The sequence below is a fragment of the Asterias rubens genome, unplaced genomic scaffold, assembly GCF_902459465.1.
Source record: "Asterias rubens unplaced genomic scaffold, eAstRub1.3, whole genome shotgun sequence".
NCBI classification, from domain to species: domain Eukaryota; kingdom Metazoa; phylum Echinodermata; class Asteroidea; order Forcipulatida; family Asteriidae; genus Asterias; species Asterias rubens.
This window is the reverse complement of record NW_022985749.1, coordinates 24,713-50,254: the sequence shown is the minus strand read 5'-3', so window position 1 is coordinate 50,254 and position 25,542 is coordinate 24,713. Positions and strand designations below refer to the sequence as shown.

Here is a 25,542-nt window from a genome sequence, read left to right as displayed (position 1 = left end):
TGTTATTCTATGCTTAATTTTGGGACCTACCAAGTGAGAATATACTAGTCCTTGACAATACTATCATACGTGTTCGATGCCTTTAACAACTGCGAAGTGATTTGCCCAGTAAACACAATCACTCGAGTTGTCAAGACATCTCGATCCAAACGCGTACAAACTAATAAGAATCTTGTAACGATAATCGATATGCCATTTTGTCTTTTGCTCAGCGTTAACCTAAAACAGATCCCTTTCATTAACGACCTGGATAGGCCATGTTCACAGTGTTTGCCATCCAAACGGTGACAAGTGGGCTTTTTGCACATCGATGTTTTTCGGCAACTTAATGAACAATACGTCGCCTAAATTTGTCAGATTTTTTTTCCGGCCTCTGTCCATTAATTATTCATTTATTTGTTAATTTAATATTTATCTGCAGGCAATACAGTGTCCATTATATATCAGCCATTCTACATTGGCCTTGTGGTAAAAAGAACAGGAAAAGCATTTAACAATAAGGCTAATAACATCTTATAATAAGGCTCTTATCATACCAGTATCAATCTTCCAAAATACATTTCCCTCCAAATAATTTTCCTCCAAATAATTGCCATCATCGAAAAGACGTACATTTTTAGGATGCGTTAATCGACTATAATAATTATACCCTAAAATTATACTATTAATTCCCGAGATTTCCAAAACAAAACGAAGACACAACAGAAGCGGGTACACCATGGTGGATATCGAACACCCAAAGTAACCGACAATTGAGATAGAAACCGGTGTGGCGGTTTCAACTTTCCGCCGTGTTCAGTTTTCCGAATGACCAAATACGGTAACATTACGTCATGCGATGCCTGCGCACAGCAAGCAAAAGTAGTAAATTTTTAGTGCTGTATTGAGTCATCCGTGTTACTCTCCGGTAGCTGTCATGGCGGCGTCCACGAGTACAACGAGCGGCGAACGCGTGGATCGTATGAGAGAATTTGGTGTTGCACAAGCAGTGTGACCTGCTTACAGCTGTACGCATGAACACGTGTAAAGATGGGGCAAGAGAATGTGACTAAACAGAAAAGAATCTTAATAATAAACAATTTGGAGTCACTGAGAGAACTACAGTACTCGCCAGGGTACTCGCGGCTGTATTTTTGTCTGGCTACGTCACCCGGAAAACTGAACACGCCGGAAAGCTTAAACCGTTGCAACAACGTGGTGAAATGTCCGGCTACGTCACCCGGAAAACTGAACACGGCGGAAGACTGAAACCGCCACACCGGCATCGGCTATGGTACACAAAATCCCTTACCCCCCCCCCCCCCCAATTTAATCACAACCACCTATTTTGATGAAATTGCGCATTTCCTTAAAACTCAGAGTGTATACTAATGTCTTCATCCCAAAACCAATCCCGTATTTGAGAAAAGTACAGTCACCTGGTTGCCATGGAAACGACGTACTTGAGAACACCCCAGTATGTTACACTGTGTTGTGTTATTTTTGTGTTTTCCGTTTTCGAGGTTTTTTGTTTGTGTGGAATCTTCGTTGAACATCCAAACAAAGCTGTGTTTGATTTATGTCTCTCACGACTATTGATATATCAATCATTATTCACATTGAAAAGGTTTTTTTTTAATATGATTGTCAAGACATTTTGTCAACCGGGAATTACACGGGAGCTTGACATGAATTGCAAGAAACTAATCTTAAAGGCAGTGGACACTATTGGTAATTTGAGCTTAATTGGTCATCGAACTTGCAAGATAATAATGAAAGAAAAAACACCCCTGTCACACGAAGTTGTGTGCGTTTAGATGCTTGATTTCGATACCTCAAGTTCTAAATCTGAGGTCTCGAAATCAAATTCGTGGAAAATTATTTCTTTCTCGAAAACAATGGCACTTCAGAGGGAGCCGTTTCTCACAATGTTTTATACCGTCACCTCTCCCCATTACTCGTCACCAAGAGAGGTTTTATGCTAATAAACTATTTTGAGAAATTACCAATAGTGTCCACTGCCTTAAGGGGAAACACATTATTATTATTCTCGCCTAAGTATAACATTATTACACATGGGAGCGTTAAAGGGAAGTGAATTTTGGTAATCACTCGTAAAATTAATGGCAATAAAACCATGTTTGGTTCGAAGAACCGGGATATTATTTCACTTCGATTTTGATAAAAGATATCCGTTTTTATCCAAGAGATATTACATCTGAGAAGCGTTTCTAGCAGAAGCGATTGTGTATTGCAATTGCGGTACATTCATCCTGCGTGGACATATCGCTCCGGGTTTGGGCGGTATCTCAAAAACGCGACCACTTTTTGAAAAATGAGTTTAAATTTTCACGGGTTTTTTATTTGAAGTCCAGTGCTTTAATGGGAAACTGAAAATACCAACTTTGTATATGGTTTGCAGATTCACCGTTGAGGGACACAGTGTCGGGTAAAATTCTTGAGTACGAGTTGGACGGCATACTGGAGGAGCTACAGAGGAAATGGTTTCGAAACGCTGGGATGCATGAAAGAGGATATCCTCGATCCACCTCCGGGGGCGAGGATAATACAGTTACGATCGCACACGTAGGAGGTACGAAAAAACCCACAAGACACATGAGAAGGAGTGTAGCTCTGGAGAGCGTTAGCTTATGAAATGTGGCTTCGGAATTAGCGGCTGCGACTCACGGCTTGATTGCTGAGGGATTAGTCATTAGTAATGCCTTTAGCCACCACTACTCATTCGGACGCTGGAAAACAAGAGCTTTCTATATGCTACACGGCCCAATATCAGAGCCGCTTAAAAGTAGAAAATATATTGCTTAGCAGAAATGAGCAGGATACCAGTCAAAAATGGTGCATGCGGCATGGTATTTTGGCTGGTAACCCTTTTGTGTGAAGCATTATTTTGGTGTGCTTTGCAAAGTTTTGGGTCCAAGTTCATGACACAATGGGTGGAGGAAGAGCAGAAGTTTATATGGAGGACTTATTTAACCAAGATTCACTCAGAGGAACTGACAGAGGTGGCCCCTTTGCCATTTTCGAAACCTCGGATTAGGTCAGGGCTCTGATAGCATTCTATACTTTTAAACTATTAATGAACTTTTTTTGCTTCCAATTATTGGTCAATCTATTTGTAGAATTTCACACCAGTATTTGTGCATATATAATATTATGCGTTTGAATAGGTGCAAGTGACGTAAATATATTACAATATTGTTTTCCCAAATTAATGCAATATTCTTTGATTTTCGTACAATAAGTAACATTTTGTAGGCCTATAACGCCTGACTTTTGAATTTGTCCCGCCAATTTGGACAGGTCTCCTTCTTCTGCTCGTCAGCGGTGTCATCATATCCTGTCTAATCTTATTGGTGGAGTTTGCTGTACATAAATACATGGTGCCGAACCTACGTAAAGTGCCGAAACATCGACGGGACTGCCTCGTTCTAAGCCAGGTACGAGCTTACTCAAGTCAAGCATATTATAATCACTAAAATATATTATTACTTTTAAAGGCACTAGGCACTATTGGTAATTACTCAAAATAATTGTTTGGGCAGCGTAGTGAACCAATATTGAAAAAAAACAAGGGAAAAGCAAAACAAGGAACCGGAGATGGGCGGAACACCTGTGCAGAAAGAAAGCACACAGAGGCGGGTTGGTACAGACAGGATCTAAAGGGTACAATTGAACCCCTGCCGTCGATTTCACAAAGAGTTAGGACTCGTCTTATCTCGAGTTAGGACGAGTAACTCGTCTGAACTTAGGATTAATCTTAAGGTCTGCATGCTACAGTGCAGGGTTGGGACTCGTCCTAATTCATTTAGATTTGTCTTAAGTTAGGAAGAGTTTTTTTAAATCGACGGCAGTAGTAATAACTGATTGGACTTACTCAGTTTGATGATAATGACTGGACAAAGTACACACGCAGAACTTAACTGCACATCGCCATGTTGGGACATGTATTATCATAAACTCAACGGGTCAAGGGTCACTAGCCATGACGTATGGATACAACCTACATTATTCAACAGCCCATAGTAGCAAGAAAGACAATGTTAACTAACAGACTGGACCCAAAGGACACAAGAAAAAAGGCCCAAGCGCAAGATGAACGAGTGAAAGGCTTCAGACGGTTGAAGACCTGAAGTTGGATGCCTTCTGAGGTCAGAGATAAGCAGCTGGCCAGGCAGACAAACATATAGACACATTTTGATTATTGTATTCTTTCTGAATTGTTCTCCCCAGAGATTGCACCATGAGATCAACTCTGACTATAAAGTGAGATCCTCAGCCAATATGAGGGAGCTACTCACGCTCGTCAAGCAGGGGAGTTTGCCAAAATGTTACAGAAAGAGCAAAGACCGGTAGGTAGTACATAATTTGTTTGCACATCTTCATTCCCGTGACTGCTGTCATCTTCGTCATGTTCCCTGTGTCAACTAGCCGCAGGAGACACTAATACCAAAGAAGGGTGGGGGTGTCAGACCATTTCCCCTTTAAGCCTAGTTTTGGTTACATTGATTATTATATGAAAGACAAATTAACATTACAGTAAAGATAAAAACCCAATAATTTACCAAATGAATCAAGGTCATTTGTAGTAATTTTTGAAAGATCGATATTTAGTTGCATCGGGATCATCAAAATACTGTCACTTTTAAAACCAATAAAGCAATATATCCTGTTTTACATAAAATACTTTTTGTTGTTGGTCGTGAAGGCCACATCACAGAGGGCAAAAGAGAAACAAAAATCCATCAGTATGTAATTTTCCACATTTTTTTTGGAGACAGTAAAATTGTTTAGTAACATTATCTTCTGTGTTTCCGAATCGTTTTTTTTGTGCAATTCAGTTTTACTCCAAGCTGCCTGCAAATGTGTGACATGTCTTTTTTTTTTTGAGACAGTTATTTTCAAAACTAAATTACTTTCCTCTCATCCGCAAGGCTGCTCCTGAGGAGATCGAAGCTAGGCGAGACATCAGGAATGCAGTTCAAGCTGGCATGGCTGGACGGTCAGTATTATACCACTTTGAAAAACTTGCCAAAGACGACTTCCTTATAACTATACGATCCAAAATATTTATTAATACTATACAAATATTAATTACCAGAACAAGTCAACTTATTAGCAACCGTAGGTTGGCAAGATAAATTATCAGAGCAAGTCGACGTCTTAGTTTGAGGAATGAATCTCGTTGATATTATTATGTCTTGATTAATCGACTATTTCGTTTTCAAGGATTTTGATCAAGTTTCACTCAAAGGTTTTGTAGATCAAGTTTCAACTTCATTATCGTCAAGTTTTTTGAAAAAAGGGTGAACGTCACAGAGGTATCTTTTCATGGGAGTCGCACAAATCCGTTGAAAATGCTAAAAAATAATGTTTGTCGTACTGACACGAAAAATGCTTTCGTTTTTCCCCGGTTTTTTTTACTGGATTCTCGAAAACTACAGCACCTCAGCAATTGATATTATAAGAAAAGTTTCTTACCCCCATTAACTTTAAACCGTGTGAGTTTACCCCCCCATTTACTTTAAACCGTAAGAGTTTAATGTAATGTTTATTTTAATGTTGTGTGTCGTAAAAAAAGTACCCAAACCCGTAAATATGTCGATTTTGAAAGATGTCATTACCTATATATTAATATGGCACTCGTGGTGCTCCGTAGATCATGTTGTGCGTCAACTAATCCTTTTAATTATTTTGATTTTGATCTCCCTTTATTGTCGTGTTGCAGCTCGCTCGACAGCAACCGAAGCAATAGCGGAATACCTCACCTACGAGCCTCTGAGCAGCAGGAATATCTTCAGACGATGGACGACTGCAACGAAGACCATTCTCGACGGCAATCTCGCAACAGCGACGCCAAACCCAAGTACTCCTGGCGGTACTTCACTCCGGAAGATTTCCTCGATCACAACGACGAGACGGAAATGGACCGGTTGCTGTCTCGGGGGATCGTGGTTCCAATCCGCCATGTGGGGGAGACTTCGGCAGCCGCACCTCCGACGAGCGACCACTACGAACACTCGGGGAACTCCCCAGCGTGGGAGTCGCACGTTAACATGGTCCCGATTGAGATGAGCAACCTGCACAGTGCGGACATCGACGCTGGTCTTTACGCGAATGGATTGGGTGGTTCGAGTCCCTACACGGATGGAGTGGACTCAAATCCCTACGCGAATAGAGTGGATTCGAACCTAAACACGGTTAGGGTGGATTCGAATTCATACGCGAATGGTGTGGGTCCGAATCCCTACTCGGATGGAGTGGACTCGAATCCTTACGCAAATGGAGTGGGTTCGAATCCCGCTTACCTGGACGTTGATATTGTACCCTACGCTGACGAAGGGGAAATGTCCGATTGCCGGAGAGACAGCTTTGCCTCAGGGTCCTATGAAATGGATGACCTCCTTTCGTTTATGTCAGATGAACTGGCACAAGGTCACCTCGGGAGGGCGTGTTTAGCCTCACCGGAAACGGACGATGGGACCGCGAGTCAAGGTCACTCGTCACTTTCCTCTGGCGGTGCCGAACATTTACCGTGTGAGGGCGCCACTCTTCCAAGAACATCTTCTCTGCCATCTTACGACTCCGCCATGTACTATCCACCTTTAGTTTGTCCTACCCCATCAGAAAACACGCCAGAAAAAGTCATGAACTGTAAAACGTCATCAGAAAGAAACAGCTCATTTTCGTGACAGAGTAGGTGTTGAAAGTTCCGTATTTTTGACTTTCTACTTTCATCATTCCAGTAGCCATGTTCTTCTCTATATTACCCAGGGACAGACTGGGATACAACGCGAATCAGTCGAAAACAGGGACCCAACACAGAATCTGTACGTCTATTTGAAACATGCGTGCCAAAAGTGCACGTTTTCAAAACGAAATACTGACGGAGCCCAAACCGAAAACCGCGGTTTCAACAAGGCCTTGCGACTTTGGCATCTGATTAAAATACTACAAGAGGGCATTACCAGTACCTACAATGGCGTATCACGTCGTTTGCAACCCACCGTCATGGTTCTTTCTTTGATAATAGATAGTTTGCATATAGCGTCAACGACCGCCAAAATTGATGAGAAACAAAGGAAAGTGCGCGCATAAATTATCATATACGCGCTGCCCAAACTCTCTGTGCACGTTTTATCAAAGGTGGTGGTTGTCAATGACGTCATGCGCAATCCATCTATTCCTTGAATCATGTGGATTACCCCCACTAGATTTAAAAGCCATCGAGTTTAATGCAGTATTCACATGATACATCGGTGAAGCACGATACAGAGAGCATTGATATATAATGATGGGTTCAAGGTGGGGGTCATTGATTGGTTTAATTGGCAGATTTACAGAGGCCAGATTATTAATGCAGATGCAATACAAGTCACATGTGAAAGTTTCAGCTGAATATTCATGCATTTCATGTATTAATTTCACAGGTAAAAATTAAAGAACACAGTATCTTCTTGTTGAGAAAACAGAACCAAACAGCAAAAACTGACACAAGGTTTATTATTTTAACAAGAACACCGAATGCATCTTCGTTTAGCGAGGATACGACGGGTACCAACCGCATCGCTGGTGGGAGAATTCACAAACGGACACCACACAGAAATTTGAACCTCCAAAAGCAACCTTTAGCGGGATTTTCAGATTCAAATCTGTCGACATACTATTTCTAACTAATGAAGGCACTTCATATGAAATTATTCGCAGGTTGCTTTACTATCATTACCATCTTTATAACAAGTGGGCTTAAAGGTATGAAAACTCACAGGTCACGAGGCCAATACCAAGGATGGCCCTACCTTTAAAACTGTAGTGAACAATTTACTAATCACGTCTGTATACGACTTAATGGTTTCACATCGATAAGATTGGCTAATTACTTTACACACAATGTCCCATCCAGTGGCTTCGATAGGCTGTGCTATTCCAGTAAGAAATGTCATTCACATGAAGACATGAATCAACTCTCACTCTACCTAAACGGTTTTCCCGTCTGCCGCCCTCTGTGACATGGTTTCGGTACTTTCTCATTGAGGTTAAGACTTGTTCAAGTCGGATGACATACAGACAGGTTCATTTTACCAAAGTTTGTACATGTATATTATGGTGCTACTTAAAAATTGTCTCATCAGTTTTCTCAAGCAGTGAACATTTAGTTACTTTTCAGTTACTTTAAATATTTTGGTGTTGACTCGTTTTTTTAAAATTTTATTATCATTGTTGTAGGCGATGTTAGTCCAATTTCAATAAGATGACAAGCATGAAATAAGTGGTTGTTTAGCAAAAAAGTTTATCAACCAACATGTTTTAGGGTTCACAATGTTGCGACTGGTCATCACAAAATTGTTTTGGATAAGCAACGATTTTTTCTTCTTCTTTTGAGCAAAGTTTATTGCTAAACTGCTAAAGTTTTTGTGAAAAAAAACCTGTACACCAATACAATGGCGCCATTTTCCACAGAACATGCGCGTACAGCGCCCAATAAAATGTGTGATTCAACATTAGGCAAAGGGTCATGTGGTTTAGCAGGAGATGAATAGACCTGTATAAGGCTGTCGCCATTTTCAACAACTATAAGGCCATTATTCAATGCACTGAAAAGGGTGCCAAACTATTTTTTACTTCCAACCTCGGTTTGGTTACATTGGTTCAGATTATAGAAAACCAAGATGGCCACACAATTATAGATGTCTTTTTAAGCCTAGAGCTAAACATCCCTTTCCCCTCAAAAACGTCGTCTTATGTTCTGTTTGATGTTGAAACACCACGCACACTGCCTGCTCCAACAGCTACGGCTGTTGCTAAGGGTGTTGCTAAGGACATCCTTTTCTTCAACACATGATGACTCGGCGATCGAGGTGTAGCCGTAACCGCCAATTGGGCTTCAGCCCCAGTTTGGAAAAAACTGCATAAGTTGAACAAGGAACGAGATTGCAATTTTTTCCAATTCAAAGTTTTATAATGTGGCAATTTCGGTCTTGTAAACCAAACTTTAAGCCAAAGAAAAACAGTTGTTTCTACTGGGTGACAACTCAACTTAACGTTATTCATTTAAACATAATACTTGATTAATCTTTAAATAGTTTGCTTTGACACATGGTGCCATCGAATACCATTTCCAGACGTAAACAAACCCAATACGAATCCAAGTATTCAATTCCTTCGTTTGCATAGGGAGGGAACGTTCGGTGCAAAATAACAAAACATCCAGTGAACGTATCCACATCTGCCTAATGTGATTTCATATGGTGGAAGCATTGACACGGAACCAGTACGGTAAACCTTTGTGCAACCTTTTACGCAACCCACTGCCATTGAATGACAAAAATAGCATCAAATAATGGGAACGGTCATGACAATGTTCCAAACTAATAAAATGTGTCTATTTTTAGTGAACTTGCTGGTTTAACCATGTGTACACCTCTTTGAAGAGTGTGTACACCTCTTTGAAGAGGGGCACATGTGGGCTACATGCACTTTCAAATGCATGTAAGCATCTTTGCATTTAAATATTGCTTGATTGAAAACTAGGAGATCTAAAAAAGGGCTTAGAGAAAGTGCAATATACAAAACATTCGTCTGTGCAAAATAAATAAGGTTTGCGCTATCCGAAGAAGGGCATCACCTTTTTACAGGGCCCAATTGCATCAGGCTGGTTAGCAGAACATATTGCATAACAAATTGCTTTGCTAAGCAAAGCAAAAAAGAGGGGGTACCTATCACAATAATGTAAACTTTAAGGAATGTTGGTTGGTGACCTGTTATTGCTAAGTAAGATTTTCCTTGGCTTAGCAGGTGTTTGTGCTTAGATAGAGGCTTGATAAAATTGGGACCAGTGTCCAATTTTATCTAGCCTTTCAGCACAAAAAATCTTGCTAAGCACAGAAAAAATATTGCTTATTAGAAACGGGTTAGCATCGAAAACTACTTCAGGTGTACATTGTTGTAACAGGTGTCCCACTCAGTTTTCGTTTAGCAAAGAAATTTGGCAAACAGTATTTGGCCCTGACGTGGCGCAAGAAATGACTCACTCTAACTCTTTCTAAAAACCATTACAGAACTGGGCAACCGTAATTTATGAAAGTACTTGTATGCAATTAATAATCTCAATAATGGAATGATAAAGATTATAGTAACTATTATTCTTTGATGGTTTAAAATTATAAACTTAATCATCTAAAAATCTTCTGCCACAAAGGACAAAAATCTGATACGGTGTGAGATGTTTTTTGTACGTTTTGAGAGATTAGTGAAATGTTCCGTGAGGAAGGAATTAGTTTTATTATATTTCATTAGTACTATGTCAACCTTTAAAGAACTTCTGGGTCAAGTTTGATTGATCCAAAACTGTGTCGAAATGGTCGAGTTTTTCATTAAAAAGTAGACTTTGAAAAGCAGCACCAGCTGTAATTTACAAACTCCTTAAAAGTTGGAAACTTTAGACGAGTCTTGAAAGAATTATGACAGTGAGAAGTGTTAAGTGCTGTTTTCCTGAAATACTTCTGCAACTTGCGTAAACAATTTTGAAGATCTTTCAAGACAGTAGAAAGGCAAACGGAGGGAAATGTTGTTCACCCCTTTTTGTGTATTTCAGAAAAGTTAGTGTGTGAAGGCCATTTTGAGTTGACGGCTCTTTCCACATAATAGTTCATAAATATGTCATTTCAAGGATTAAAAACAAACCGTATCGTCCACAATTTATGAACAAAATATTTGACATCCCCTGAATCCCGAATGTTGTTATTAGGGCAACCTTTGATCAGACTACAACTGAGCTCGAGGTACTTGTGAAGTAAAAAAAAATATGTAATAGCAGAGATCAACTCACACATTGTATAAAATGCACAAAGTGTTTTAGAAACTCGGCTTCTGCCTGTGGGCTCCGTCAGCATTTTCTGAATGTGTACTCATTCGGCATTGGGGTTCCGAATCCATAGCTTTGAAAGTGCCCCTTAAAGTTATAGACCTGTGGAAACAACAATGCGATTGTCGAGTCATTGGGGCCTCGGATTTCAAAATAGCATTTTTTGTTTTCAGGCGCAGATCCGGGGGTGTGTTGGGATCGCACACCCCCTTTCGGTCAGGGGAAAAAGGAGAAAAAGGAAGAGAGAGAAAGAGAGAGAGAGAGAGAGGGAGATAAAGGTGGAAAGGGGGGGGGGGGTGGCACACAATAATTTACAAACCTGGGTAACACTTTCTTGTCATTGTGGACCGTTATTATTTCACTCACAGACATTGTCTCATGAGGAATTTAACGTGAATCTGTGTGCGTGTGGAAAACGTGTTTCTTAAGAACTCAAGGGCGAAGGACCCGGGCCATGAAAGGAGAGCCATGAAATTTGCCCCTGCACATGCCTTGTTGCAATCATTTCTTCTGTTTTATTTCTAAAGAAATCCTTTTTTTTTAACCGATTTGAAGAACCAACTTTCCCATTGAAAAGCATTACAACAATGACAATTTCATAGTGCAGAACAAAGAATTGCTGCCTTGTGCGCTCTTTCATTCTGGTTAAAAAGAAATATACGACCCCCCCCCCCCACTATCTTGTGGAGACCGAGACATAACAAAACAATGAAAGTAAAATAGTGTCAAAAGGGGACATTCTCAATATTGGGTGTTCCTAAAGGATTTTTGGGGTATGCAGTTTACGAAATGGCATGGACCTGAGAACAAAAGTCTCTATACCAAACAAACCAATCAGAGCATACTGATCGAAAACGTCGAGATGAAACCAACGGTTCTTTTCAGAACCACCCCAACTCATTAGATAGTCACTATCATGGTGTTACCGCAAACCTTTCCATATAAACAAACCATGGTTTTGAAATACATGTGGAGTTACACACTTTCACACCGAGTTTTGATAATAATCATATTGTGTTGAAGAAAAGGATTAATTTTAAAGTGATATTATAACAAAGGATGTCCACAGATAAGGGAATCACAATGTGTATGGTAGTGAAGAGGTTTTCAACTAGTGGTTTAATCCCAACGAGGCCTGTTCTTGATAATTTTACCGAGACGAAGTCGAGGTAAGTTATTAAGAACCAGGCATCGGCGGGTTTAAACCACTAGTTGAAACCAGATTCAACACACTTTGATTCCCATTAATAAATACCTTTTCGGTCAAAAAAATAAACACTTTTGGTAAAAAGTAAATAATGCAAACATTATAATTGTTCAATGATTTCTTTCAACACAACACCCCTCAAGCTATGAAATGATAAGGCCCTCCGCCGCCCTCGGATAAACAACTCCTTTTAAGGGAATGACGTGCGCGTCGCGCGTATCGCGTGATGTGGCACAACTGTCCCGGCCGTTGCTCTCGACCAATAGTAATGAAGAAACTGTCTTTCAAGCACAGGCGCAAGATCGCGTGCCACGCCCATGGTTCAACTCTTTGTACTGGTCATAAACAAAGGTTTATATACACACACGTGACGTGCTCTCCGCCAATAGGAATAGCGAAACTGTCTGAGGTATTTATAAATGGTGTATACAAAAATCACAAAGCTGTTTGTGTACAAGTTAAGTACAGGGACTGAGGGGGCAAAAACAAAAGATAGCCCACGAGAGATATCAAAAATAGACTAACTGTTTAGCGGAGCGTGGATGGTCCCCTGTATGACATTTTAAGCTAAGAACCCCATTCGGGCGCTTGCTGAATTCACTGGTAACACTCATCAGATTTGTGCATCTATGCACATCTTCCGTGAAGAGTGTGGTCTTAAATTCAAATCGATCGACGGTTAGAAGGGGCTCATTGTTTCTATTATTTTTTTTCAATATTTTTTTTTACATTTTGTTGTTTGAATTAGTCATTTCCCGAATGAGTGATAACAAAAATGGCTCTTAAAAAACATGGGTAAAACATGTGGTTCTACGGAATAAAAGACACAAAAGACACAATTTCGAGTGATGTTTGAATGTATTTTTTATACTCTACTTTAAAAATGTATTTCCAACCATAATAAATTGACTTTAAAACCCCGCTTTTCATAGCCCAAAGCGCCCAATCCGAAGACATCGGCTTCTTTTATGTTGATGAAACACCACGTAGCCCTAATTTTTGCGCGCCAAAACAAATGAACTTTTTGTTGGGGAACAATATTGTATTTGCAATGACAAGAATGCGGGTCAGCCTCAATTTGGAGCCAATCTGTATGGGTGAGAGTCCTTTATTAAAAATTAAATCATATAACAATAAAGTATATCTCTTTCAGAATGTAGAATCTTTTTTAACAGTTTATATTAACGTATAGCTTTAACTAAACAAAATATGAAATATTTAGAGATCTTATGAAATGTATAATATGAAGTGAGTGATTAAAAAAACGGCCATCTTTATGCAAACTTACAGTGCATCTTATGTTGTCTTGCTGTCTGTACAAATTCTGTTTGGAGTTAAAACACAATGTTGTACCCACTATTTAAACCTGTTTTAAAGGGAAGGTACACGTTTGGTAATTGTCAAAGACCAGTATTCTCACTTGGTGTATCCCAACATAAGCATAAAATAACAAGCCTGTGGAAATTTGAGCTGAATTGGTCATCGAAGTTGCGAGAAAATGATTAGAGAAAAAACACCCTTGTTGGACGAATTTGTGTGCTTTCAGATAGAAATAAAAGACTTCTGGCTAGAAGCCTTTAATTATTTTAGTGAGAAATTACCTCTTTCTCAAAATCTATGCTACATCAGAGGGAGCCGTTTCTCACGATGTTTTATACAATAGTATACAACATTGTGAGATACGGTTCCCTTCTGAAGTAATGTAGTTTTCGAGAAAGAAGTATATTTTCTTCGGATCTCGAGACCTCAGATTTAGAACTTGAGGTCTCGAAATCAAGCATCTGAAAGACCCAATTTCGCGTATACAAGGATGTTTTCTACGACCGATTGAGCTCAAATTTTCACAGGTTTGGTTTTTCATGCATATGTTGAGATACACCAAGTGAGAAGACTTATCTTGGACAATTACCAATAGTGTCCACTGTCTTTAAGAAGCAAAACAAAAGTAATACTGACCCTCGCAGATTTTTTCTCGAAAGCTAAACAGATGAGTAGTAAACACAAACGTTTACACTATGACGAAATCAGGTGTTAGGTAACGATAATTCAAACGTTATTTATAAACAAAATCATAGCTCAGTCATGTCGTCTTGTAGCTTACTACACTTTTGACATTCTGTCTAATAACATGACCCCACCGTGATCATCTCATCCGGTTCAAACAGGAAGATCTAAAACACAAACAAATCATATACTGAACCCTTTTTACAAAAGTTTCTAGCCTACGACACATTTTGAGAGTTTATACTCAATTAGCATGACCCCGTTTAACCTTTCCTCCGGTCCATACATACTGTGCAGATTTTAGTTTAAAGCCAATTCCTGAATAACATGTGAACAAGTCATGAATATTTGCTTATGAGACAAGACTGTAACTCAGTCCTAATTTTCCTATTTATTTCCAGGACCAAATAGCAAGGTGAGTTAAAGAATTTGGTTGTTTTGTGTCCCAGACCCATTAAGAGTCAATTCATAGTGGGTCTGTTAGCTTAGGGTGTGTCCCAGACCCATTAAGAGTCAATTAATAGAGGGTCTGTTAGCTTAGGGTGTGTCCCAGACCCATTAAGAGTCAATTAATAGTGGGTCTGTTAGCTTAGGGTGTGTCCCAGACCCATTAAGAGTCAATTAATAGTGGGTCTGTTAGCTTAGGGTGTGTCCCAGACCCATTAAGAGTCAATTAATAGTAGGTATGTTAGCTTAGGGTGTGTCTCAGACCCATTAAGAGTCAATTAATAGAGGGTGTGTTAGCTTAGGGTGTGTCCCAGACCCATTAAGAGTCAATTAATAGAGGGTATGTTAGCTTAGGGTGTGTCCCAGACCCATTAAGAGTCAATTAATAGTGGGTCTGTTAGCTTAGGGTGTGTCCCAGACCCATTAAGAGTCAATTAATAGTAGGTCTGTTAGCTTAGGGTGTGTCTCAGACCCATTAAGAGTCAATTAATTTAGGGTATGTTAGCTTAGGGTGTGTCCCAGACCCATTAAGAGTCAATTAATAGTTCCTATCTAAAAGCACACAAATTCGTCCAATAAGTGCTTTTTCTCTCATCATTTTATCGCAACTTCGATTACCAATTTAGCTCAAATTTTCACAGGCTTGTTATTTTATGCTTATGTTGGGATACACCAAGTTCAAAGACTGGTCTTTGACAATTACCAAACGTGTACCTTCCCGTTAACTCTTTGTGAAATCCACCCGGCACGTTCAATCGGAGGTTACAGGTTCATATCCCACTCTCGTCATTTTGTCAGTCCTTATCCCCATTTTATTAAGACAAATAAATTCTTCTACGCTCCACTCGCAGCCATTAACCAAAACCATAGCCGATTCCATATATCCCTGGCTTATATAGTTTACACGGCTTAATTTTCCGATTCGATCCAAGCCACATTTTCGTAACCAAAGCACTACTCCGACTGCAATTCTGTTTTCTGTAGTTTCTCCAAAATTGTCCTTTTTTTTAGGGGGGGGGGTGTTCCTTTTTTATTCGACTCACAAAAAACCCTACCACAGCACTACCACAGTGGCAATTTTGATGTAGAGAGAAAAAAACATGCGCTCCGCTTAGGTTGTTAAATTACAAGCACGATTCGAATGTGTTATTTCCTTTGCTCTAATGTCCAGCTATTATTAGAGGACTACGCGCAACCGCACGTTTCGACGATAACGTTTATGGTAGTTGTGTGCACGCTATTGTTTTCTAGGTAAATCACCTCCATTCCACTGATGTCTTTCGGAACGCAGCACATAGCCATGTCGGTTCCCCCAGCATTGTTCTCTATGTGAAGTGATACCACCTCCGCGTGATCCGACAGGTAGTTACGGGTGGCTGCGCCGCAACTCCCGGTACAGTACCGTACGTTGAACTCTAATGGCCGGATGATCCAGGATGACCAGCCAATCAGTCTGAAGTCCGCCATAAAGTCCTTGACGCAGCACGAGGTCTGATTGGCGGTGCACAGTCCGGTGCTCCGGCGCGTCCGGTGCGACCACTCTTTCCGGGTCAGTGTCATCATCAGCATGGGACGCAGGCTGGATTCCCTGGACACGGTGCGGTTCCCAATTTCGTGGGTGGGTTTTGTAGTGACCACGAAGTAGTGCTGCTGGCGGTTCCATTTGTGACGTTCCAGCGGGATCTCCACCTCCACCCATCCTTCTTGAGAGTACAGCTTTCGGGTGACGAGGACCCGACCGTTGCCATAGTGATGCTTCGGTCGGCTGATGACGACGGATGAGCCCTCGGGCGCATGCGTGATGTAGACCCAAATTAATGCAGAACTTACGACAGAGTTATCCAGCGCATCTGTAACGTCGAACTTGAAGCATGAACTGTCATCAACATCGACCCCACATACCACTTCACCTGAAAGTATAAAGAGTATATTAGATCGTACAAGATTGCTCACTTCACCGGTACTATACTCCCAACGAAGTTATATATTCATGTGGGAAATCATATTGGTCAGTATGGCGTTGACATTTTAAACAAAGATATCTCTATACAAAATACAAATATCTCAAATGCTCATCGAAATATCTCTATTGCATGCTATATTCAAGATATATATATATCTATAATACTGATAACCGAGATATTTCTAATTCTAATCAAGATACCCTATTAATAATCGAGGTATCTCTATTGCCAATATAGATATCTCTATTGGTAATCGAGACATCTCTATTGCCAATCAAGATATCTCTATTGTTAATTGAGATATCTCTTTTGCCAATCGAGATATCTCTATTGCCAATCAATATATCTCTATTGCCAATCAAGATATCTCTATTGCTAATTGAGATATCTCTAATGCTAATCGAGATATCTTTATTGCTAATTGAAATATCCCTTGTGTTAATCGAAATATCTCTATTGCCAATCGAGATATCTCTATTGCCAATCAAGATATCTCAATTGCCAATCAAGATATCTCTATTGCTAATTGAGATATCTCTATTGCCAATCGAGATATCTCTATTGCCAATCAAGATATCTCTATTGCCAATCAAGATATCTCTATTGCCAATCAAGATATCTCTTTTGCCAATCAAGATATCTATATTGCTAATTGGGATATTCTAATGATAATGGAGATATCTCTAATGCTAATCGAGATATCTCTATTGCCAATCGAGATATCTCTATTGCCAATCAAGATATCTCTATTGCCAATCAAGATATCTCTATTGCCAATCAAGATATCTCTATTGCCAATCAAGATATCTCTATTGCTAATTGGGATATTCTAATGATAATGGAGATATCTCCAATGCTAATCGAGATATCTCTATTGCTAATTGAAATATCCCTTTTGTTATATCGAAATATCTATATTGCTGATTGAAATTGTTCTTAAGATAACGGAGATATGTCTAATGCTATAATCAAGATATCTATATACATCGATATAATCGAGATAATCCAATCGAGATATCCCTATCGCTAATCGAGATTCTCGATCTTATTACCTAACTCAGTACTCAATTATTAAACAAATACTTTCAAGAGATTTGCATGATTTAAGATATTTACTTGTAAAATAAGTACAATTTCAAAGATTAAATGGCAAGCAACAATCTATGAACCAATGATTTCAAAATGAATTTTCAAAACTTCAAAGAATATTTTCTCCAACCTCTAAGATTTAGCTGCTGTGGAATCGCAAAATTTCAACGAGTGATTATATATTCTACGAACGAAATGCATCCAATATTCAGTTTCATAGACGCCAACCTCGTCCCCCGTGAAACGACCTTGTCCCTTCCCTCGTTTGGACAAACATGCGGGAACGATTATCTTTGGAACTACGCTCCGAAGTGTCAAATAAAGGTCTTTATTGGACTACAATATTAAGCATCGCGGCAGCAAATATATGGTAAAATAACGGATGACACTTGACGCATATTCCACCGATCAATTTACAAGAAACTGTATGTCATGTATTAAAAAAAAATATATTTTATAAATAATTATATTTGAACCCACACACCACCAAAAAGAAAATGTATACAAAGTGGTGACACTATAGACCAAGAAGTCATTTGGCAAGAAAGGGTGCTTTCCACTTAACGGTTTGGAACAGTGGCGAAACTATAGGGGTGCACGAAAACTAGACCAAAATTGCTGCCGCACAAACAAAGGTACAGCCCTCTGTGTCGCCCCCCCCCCGCCCCCCCCCAAACACCAAAATATAGAATACAATTAGGCCCACCATGGTTTCGGCGTTTGTTCGAAACCGACAATATTGATGTATGTTTTGCTCCAAGCTGACATCTTTGGCAGCTGGCCCATTTCTTCCCCATCAGATGCATTTTATTTTTTTAAAGAATTATTTTGTGCTGAAAATGAGAAAGAAACCACAGTGCGCTCAAGTTCAATGGCAAATAAATCCACCCTTAAGCTACTATTGATAACATCAACACATGTTCCAGAACAGTCGTATACATTTCAAATATCTGGTTAGTTGTAGAGGGAAATGGCATAATACACCTGACCACGAAAGGAATTAAGAGAAGGGGCTCCGAACATATCACAAGACCCGCTGTTTTTTTTATGTGGAGGAAATCCTTGACAAAAAGCCAAGATCTTTCATATCAATCCAACTCCTTGGCAAAAGATGTTTTTTGTGTGTGTATTATACTAAGATTATGTACATAAGCTAGAAGGGTTATTTTGGAAAGATTTGTAGAGAAATAGACAGTCATTTAATATTCTTCTATAAATGGGTGGTAGCCTGTAAGTTTTACACAGGCCCAAATAATCAAAGTACCACTCGTGAGAGATTTAGACTACTCGACCATCATATCTACAGTCCTTGATTCTCGACTGAAAAGTTGACATTAACACTGAGTTGGCACAGTTAACCGTTAAGAACAAAAATACATCCAAAAAACAAAATTGTAAACAACGGGAAAAAATCAAAGATCATAAAAGATTTTAAATTAAGGTTAGGATTGGGTGCGTTCGTTTAGCTTCCCTGGGTCGACCCCGGTGTGTGGCGGTTTTTTTTCCAAGACGAACGTGGGTTATTATCTGCACACGTTCGTCCTGGAAAAAAAAAACGCGACACACCGGGGTCGACCCGGGGAAGCTAATCGGACGCACCTATTGACTGATTTTGCACGTGCACAAGTCTAAACGACTTAGTGCCAACTGCCGACCTAACACATTTAGTTTAAAAACAAATTAATGGCCTGACGTTTTGACCCTAGCAGAGTCTTTGTCGAATGATAAATGACAACACACCTTCACAGATAAAAAAAGTGTAACACATGCAGTGGAGTGAATAAGAAAGTCAGAAAGCACATAGCAAAAAAGCATGGGGTAAACAATGTTATGGGTCAGTAGACATGAATAATAACACCAAGGGTTCCGTATTCAGATAGGGGAATTTCCCCCATCACAAATAATTTGCTCCCCTCAAGCACAAATTACAATCATGTACTTTACTTTTCTATTTTGCATTCGGAGTGTGAAAACTGTAGTACTCTTATACTGTACTTTCCTTCCTTCTGGTTTAACTGGAAATGACAAAAACCGTTCATGTTTTTATCATTAAAATGCGTACTTGTTGTTTAATCGATTCACTAGAGTTTTTGGATTTCATGGGTTTTGTTAAATGCAGTGGACACTATAAGTGATTACTCAAAATAATTTTTAGCAACTGTCTTGGTAACAAGCAATGGAGAGCTGTTGATATAGTATAAAATATTGTGCCAAACGGCTCCCTCTAAAGTAACGTATAGTTTTTCATGTAATAAACATTTAGTATGTTTCTATATACAATATCAATGGAGAGACAAGGTTTGATGTCAAAATGCCAACTTTAATAATGTAGCATTCCTCCTCGACTCAAACTGCTCGTCTTCCTCTTTTTTGTTTTGTTTTTAGTTGGTCCTTATTTTGTCCTTATTTCTTGGGCATTATCTGCGTATAAATAGCTCATGACAGGAATTTTTTTGCATTCTCTTCTGTCCGGTTGTGTTGTCTTGGCTTATTGATTTTGTTCCACACATCCTCCTTTCTCACTTATTATATTTCGTTATTATAATTGTTTCATTATCATTGGTCATTTTGCCCCCAAGTTTCTTGTATTGTATACTGCTATTATTTTTCCCAATAAACCCGTCTTTTCTTATTGCGAGTACGGATATAAATTATGTTTCATTGAATTGAATGTAATTGAGTTGAATTGGATACCAGCTGGGGATTCATTTGTCAAGTCACTAAGTTAATTTTTTAATTTACAATTCTCACGTTAAATTCAATTCAGTTCAATTCAAAATTTGTTTACTTTTGTATAAAAATACAACACGAAATAAAAAGTCACATACTAATGGGACAAGTTTGTATCTGACTTTTCAGCGGATGATGTTTGCACTTGGGTGTCGCATTGCCATTGCTCTTGTTGTCGTCGTCGGTATTTTTCAATTCCGCCTTCAAGCGCCCCCCTATTTGTTACAGTAGGATGGGTGGTTTTTAACTGAGGGGTGGGTTTCAGGGGACATTTTCTGTGGCAGGACGGCTTTCTAGAGGTGCTGGTCACCTGCTGTTCCTCCTCGCCACTCACTGGCTTTGGTATTTAAATGGCTATTTTGATCCATTGTTTCTTTATGTATCATCTTGTATATATATATATTTTTATGGCAGTGGAAAGTCTAATAAAAAAATAAAATAAAAAACTGGCACTTGGTAAACTATAAAATTAAACCAACAATGTATGTACAAGTATATTATGTTAAATACAATAGTATTGGTTTAATCCATCTTTGTCTGGTCTCAACTATTAGTATTAACTTTTGATCTGTGTCTGTGTGTTAAAATAGTGTGTGATATTTTCCCTCTGGTTGTCTGTTCAAAAGGGAAAACTATAAAACCATTTATCATCTGCTTCACATTTTCCCTACCATGCTGGCTCCATTTTCACCTTTATGTTACTAAGTTTCAATCATCCAATTTATTGTTCAATCTGCAACAATCGACATATCGGACTCAGTATGGAATAAATATTGTTGTTGCAATCACTTGAAGTTATTTGAAATGCTCTTACCTTCCTCAGCAAACACGACGACCTTCCTTGGCTTAGTGTCTTGAAGACGCGGCTGGTCATTCTGCTCTCTGTTCAGCAGCCGGCTCAGCACAACGGACGGTAAATTGGGTTTAGGTTGCGTGACATTGGGAGGAGCTTTGAGACCCAACTTCTGTAAGAACGACTCTTTGAACATCTCTAGCCGGGCAATTCTCTCTTTTTCCCCGATGAGGAACGGGTTGGAAGGGGGGTCGGTCGACTCGGAAGTAGACACCGACTCGGCTTTGGATTGTCCAGCAGCTTTGTGTTTTCCATGCGACTTTTCCCCGCTGTCTTTTGGCGAGCTGTTTAGGTTGTACTGTCCGGCGCGTTTCGGTGGTGGCACCCCCTCTTCAGCCGCACTTTCCACACCGTCTACCGGAGCTGTTTGCCCCACGAAGAGCCGGGTGGTCATCTGGTTGGCGTGCTCGTCTGGATTAGTTATGTTTACTGATTCAATCGATGTGTTACTCACGGGGGCAAGCTCCGGACTCGTACTTGACAGAATTCCACCATGAGCAAAGTTAGTGGCGAGAATAATACAGTTTATCAACACGAATGCTATTACTTGCCAAGACAGTACGGCCATAGTGAGATAGGTTGCGCAACACCCTTAAGAACAGCGAATTGTGGCGCCTGGAGATTGCGGTTAGAGTCAGTCGCGGGAAGGTTCGGATATGAACGCTAGACCCTCTTGCAATGTCCGTATTAGAAGTCAACGGGGTTTGAAGTGAACAAACAGGCTTTATAGACAGTGACTTTATCTCATCACTTTCCCATTCTCAGAAAATTATTCCCAGGTCACCTACCCTCAGCGTTTCATCCAATAAGAGCCTTGTATTTTTTTTCTTCATTTTTTTTGCTTTTACAAAAGAAATACCCGCGTGCAAATGTCAAACAAACAAGGTTAGGAACTCACAAACAAAGGCATTTCCCTTTGTTCTTTTGTTGTTTGTTATTTCCTGTAAACTGGTGGCGATGTTGTGATTTCCAAATACACAAAGGACACCAAAATCAAAGCCGGAGGCTCTTTTTTTATTGTCAATTTAGGGTTAACCAACCCTAACATGTCTTCGAAAGGAATTAAACCGAACAACACCAGCAGAGATGAAATAAATCAACCCTTTTCAAAACAATTTCTAATCACAGATTACATTTCTTTTCTAGATTGCACTGTCAGATTTGCTTTGTACTTTCATCTATTGTGTTTTGTCAGTATATGCACAATGGATGGGGGTTCACCATACCTCTGCGATATGGGTCATGGTGGTATCCTTTAGATACTTTTTTTTGTTTGGGTGGGTGGGGGGTGTACCCTCCAACCCCACCCCCTCCCCATTATAAGGCATGGTATGCACCAAAGGCCCAATGTGCAGTCTAGTCTGGCACCCTGTGTATCTTCCACCATTCAACGAGTGAACTGGTGGCGATGTGGCGATGTTCCGATTTCCCAATACACACTGGCGGAAAGGGAACACCAAAATCAATCAATGAACGCACAACAATCCAAAATTCACCCAGCTCTACACATTACACAGTTGCACTGTTTCCAATCTCAAAGATAACAGTATCATCAGACTTTCATAAAGTGGTTATACCTACCTGATTTGGTAGGCTTACTGTCAGCAAACTGGGATAAAAGTTGGATGCGACACTACACCCATTAAACCTTGAATCATTAAGCTTTACAAAACCAGTGCCCAGTTTCACTTTTAAACGTATCAAAACGTAGTCCAGCTTAAGAAAATTAAGCTTACACAAATAAGGTTATCAGCCAAAATACCACGCACATGCAACATTTCTTACCGGTATCCTGCTTATTGTAGCTAAAGGCACAATATTTGTAAGCAAAATGGTTGCCCAAAGCAGCTCTGTGAAGTTGGGCCTATAGGATACACTGGGTGCGTTCGATTACCTTCCCTGTGTCGACCCTGCGGTGCTCACTCGGGTAAGCCCCTGACCCCTGACAAGAGCTAATCGAACGATCACTCACACTTGTACGGTGACGTCATGCACCTGGGGCCAGCCCAAAGTGACCCACTCCACAAGCAGGGGACTTGGGGCTGACTCAGGTGAGCCCCTGGAATGACGTCAAAAGCTATTCGAACGTACCGGGGAAAGACCGGGGTCGACCCAGGGAAGCTAATCGATTGCACCCAGTGTAAAAAGAGCGCTTTTCGAGATCACGTTGGTAACCCATCGCAATAGGGCTGCGAGCAAGGGAAACATAGTGGGGGTACCAGTGACGTAATCAGTATTCCCTTGGATGAGCAAGCAGAGGCAACTACCATTTAGAGTCAAAGAGCATTTTTTCCTTCTGACTGAGGGGTGATCCCGCACTTAGCTACGCCATTGTGGGGAAATGAAGATATTATTTTGGGGCATTGGTTTTAAATGACGAGCATGGAACAGTCAGAGAATGTCATGAAAACAAAATTGTTGTCAAGGGACCACCGCAGAATGGTCCTATTAAAATTTTGTTTTAAAAATTGTGTAATTTATACTAATATATAGATGATAAGTACAAATTGATGCGATGCCATAGCCATCATATTATCTTTCCAATGGCATTGAATGTCATGTTAGTATGATTTAAGGCCTAATCAATCCCATGACCTACCTGTTTCACAGACCCACTGCCTAAAGTTGTATCTCCCGAGCTCCGCGAAAAGGTCAATTCTTCCTATATATCGTTTTCCGTACGAACTTTGACCTCATGGTGGTGTATGATGCTGCTTCAAAACGAAAAGAACACAAAATATTCAGTGAATACAAAACACAATGCGCAACATACTGGTAAAAAAAAAATTTTTTTTTAAAATTGTAATTTGAAAATTGGATTTGAAACTTTGCATGGTGGAAATACGATATAGAAATGGTTTGGCAGTAACCACATGTAATGACTATGCTCTAATGAGTTGGGTGGTTCTGAAAGAACCGTTGGTTTCCAACTCGTTGTTTCGACAGTATGCTCTGATGGGTCGCCTGATGTCTTTATCAGAAGACGATCAGCGCATAATGATCGAAACGTCGAGTTGAAAAACCAACGGTTCTTTTCAGAACACCCAATCTCCTTAGAGCATAGTCCTTACTGGTGTCTACTGCAAACCTTTCTATATCGTATTTCCACCATGCAAAGTTTCAAATCCAATTTTCAAATTACAATTTTAAAAAAAAAATTTTTTTTTACCAGTATGTGCGCATTGTGTTTGTATTCACTGAAGTATTTTGTGTTCTTTTCGTTTTGAAGCAGCATCATACACCACCATGAGGTCAAAGTTCGTACGGAAAACGATATATCGGAAGAATTGACCTTTTCGCGGAAGCTCGGGAGATACAACTTTAGGCAGTGGGTCTGTGAAACAGGTAGGTCATGGGATTGATTAGGCCTTAAATCATACTAACATGACATTCAATGCCATTGGAAGCTATATGATGGCTATGGCATCGCATCAATTTGTACTTATCATCTATATATTAGTATAAATTACAACAATTTTTAAAACAAAATTTTAATAGGACCATTCTGCGGTGGTCCCTTGACAACAATTTTGTTTTCATGACATTCTCTGACTGTTCCATGCTCGTCATTTAAAAACAATGCCCCAAATAATATCTTCATTTCCCCACAATGGCGTAGCTAAGTGCGGGATCACCCCTCAGTCAGAAGGAAAAAATGCTCTTTGACTCTAAATGGTAGTTGCCTCTGCTTGCTCATCCAAGGGAATACTGATTACGTTCACTGGTACCCCCACTATGTTTCCCTTGCTCGCAGCCCTATTGCGATGGGTTACCAACGTGATCTCGAAAAGCGCTCTTTTTTACACTGGGTGCAATCGATTAGCTTCCCTGGGTCGACCCCGGTCTTTCCCCGGTACGTTCGAATAGCTTTTGACGTCATTCCAGGGCTCACCTGAGTCAGCCCCAAGTCCCCTGCTTGTGGAGTGGGTCACTTTGGGCTGGCCCCAGGTGCATGACGTCACCGTAAAAGTGTGAGTGATCGTTCGATTAGCTCTTGTCAGGGGTCAGGGGCTTACCCGAGTGAGCACCGCAGGGTCGACACAGGGAAGGTAATCGAACGCACCCAGTGTATCCTATAGGCCCAACTTCACAGAGCTGCTTTGGGCAACCATTTTGCTTACAAATATTGTGCCTTTAGCTACAATAAGCAGGATACCGGTAAGAAATGTTGCATGTGCGTGGTATTTTGGCTGATAACCTTATTTGTGTAAGCTTAATTTTCTTAAGCTGGACTACGTTTTGATACGTTTAAAAGTGAAACTGGGCACTGGTTTTGTAAAGCTTAATGATTCAAGGTTTAATGGGTGTAGTGTCGCATCCAACTTTTATCCCAGTTTGCTGACAGTAAGCCTACCAAATCAGGTAGGTATAACCACTTTATGAAAGT

At 40.0% G+C, this 25,542-nt stretch overlaps 2 protein-coding genes and 1 long non-coding RNA gene across 3 annotated transcripts; 2 read left to right on the top strand and 1 right to left on the bottom strand.

Annotated features, from left to right (window-relative positions):
* Positions 1 to 2,528: 2,528 nt before the first annotated feature.
* Positions 2,529 to 4,314, top strand: LOC117306629. The gene is made up of 3 exons (XR_004520958.1): positions 2,529 to 2,572; positions 3,301 to 3,437; positions 4,231 to 4,314. It is a non-coding gene; the product is annotated as an uncharacterized LOC117306629 (long non-coding RNA).
* Positions 4,315 to 4,316: 2 nt separating this feature from the next.
* On the top strand, positions 4,317 to 6,689 carry LOC117306626. The gene is made up of 3 exons (XM_033791113.1): positions 4,317 to 4,349; positions 4,932 to 4,999; positions 5,726 to 6,689. Exons 1-3 carry the CDS (start codon positions 4,326 to 4,328, stop codon positions 6,687 to 6,689), a joined length of 1,056 nt encoding a protein of 351 aa, XP_033647004.1. The 5' UTR covers positions 4,317 to 4,325.
* An 8,502-nt stretch (positions 6,690 to 15,191) lies between these two features.
* On the bottom strand, positions 15,192 to 21,879 carry LOC117306627 (inhibin beta B chain-like). Its single transcript, XM_033791114.1, has 2 exons — positions 21,117 to 21,879; positions 15,192 to 16,429 (listed from the first exon to the last, which is right to left on the bottom strand). The coding sequence occupies exons 1-2, from the start codon at positions 21,721 to 21,723 to the stop codon at positions 15,705 to 15,707; spliced, it is 1,332 nt and encodes a 443-aa protein (XP_033647005.1). The 5' UTR covers positions 21,724 to 21,879; the 3' UTR covers positions 15,192 to 15,704.
* Positions 21,880 to 25,542: the final 3,663 nt, after the last annotated feature.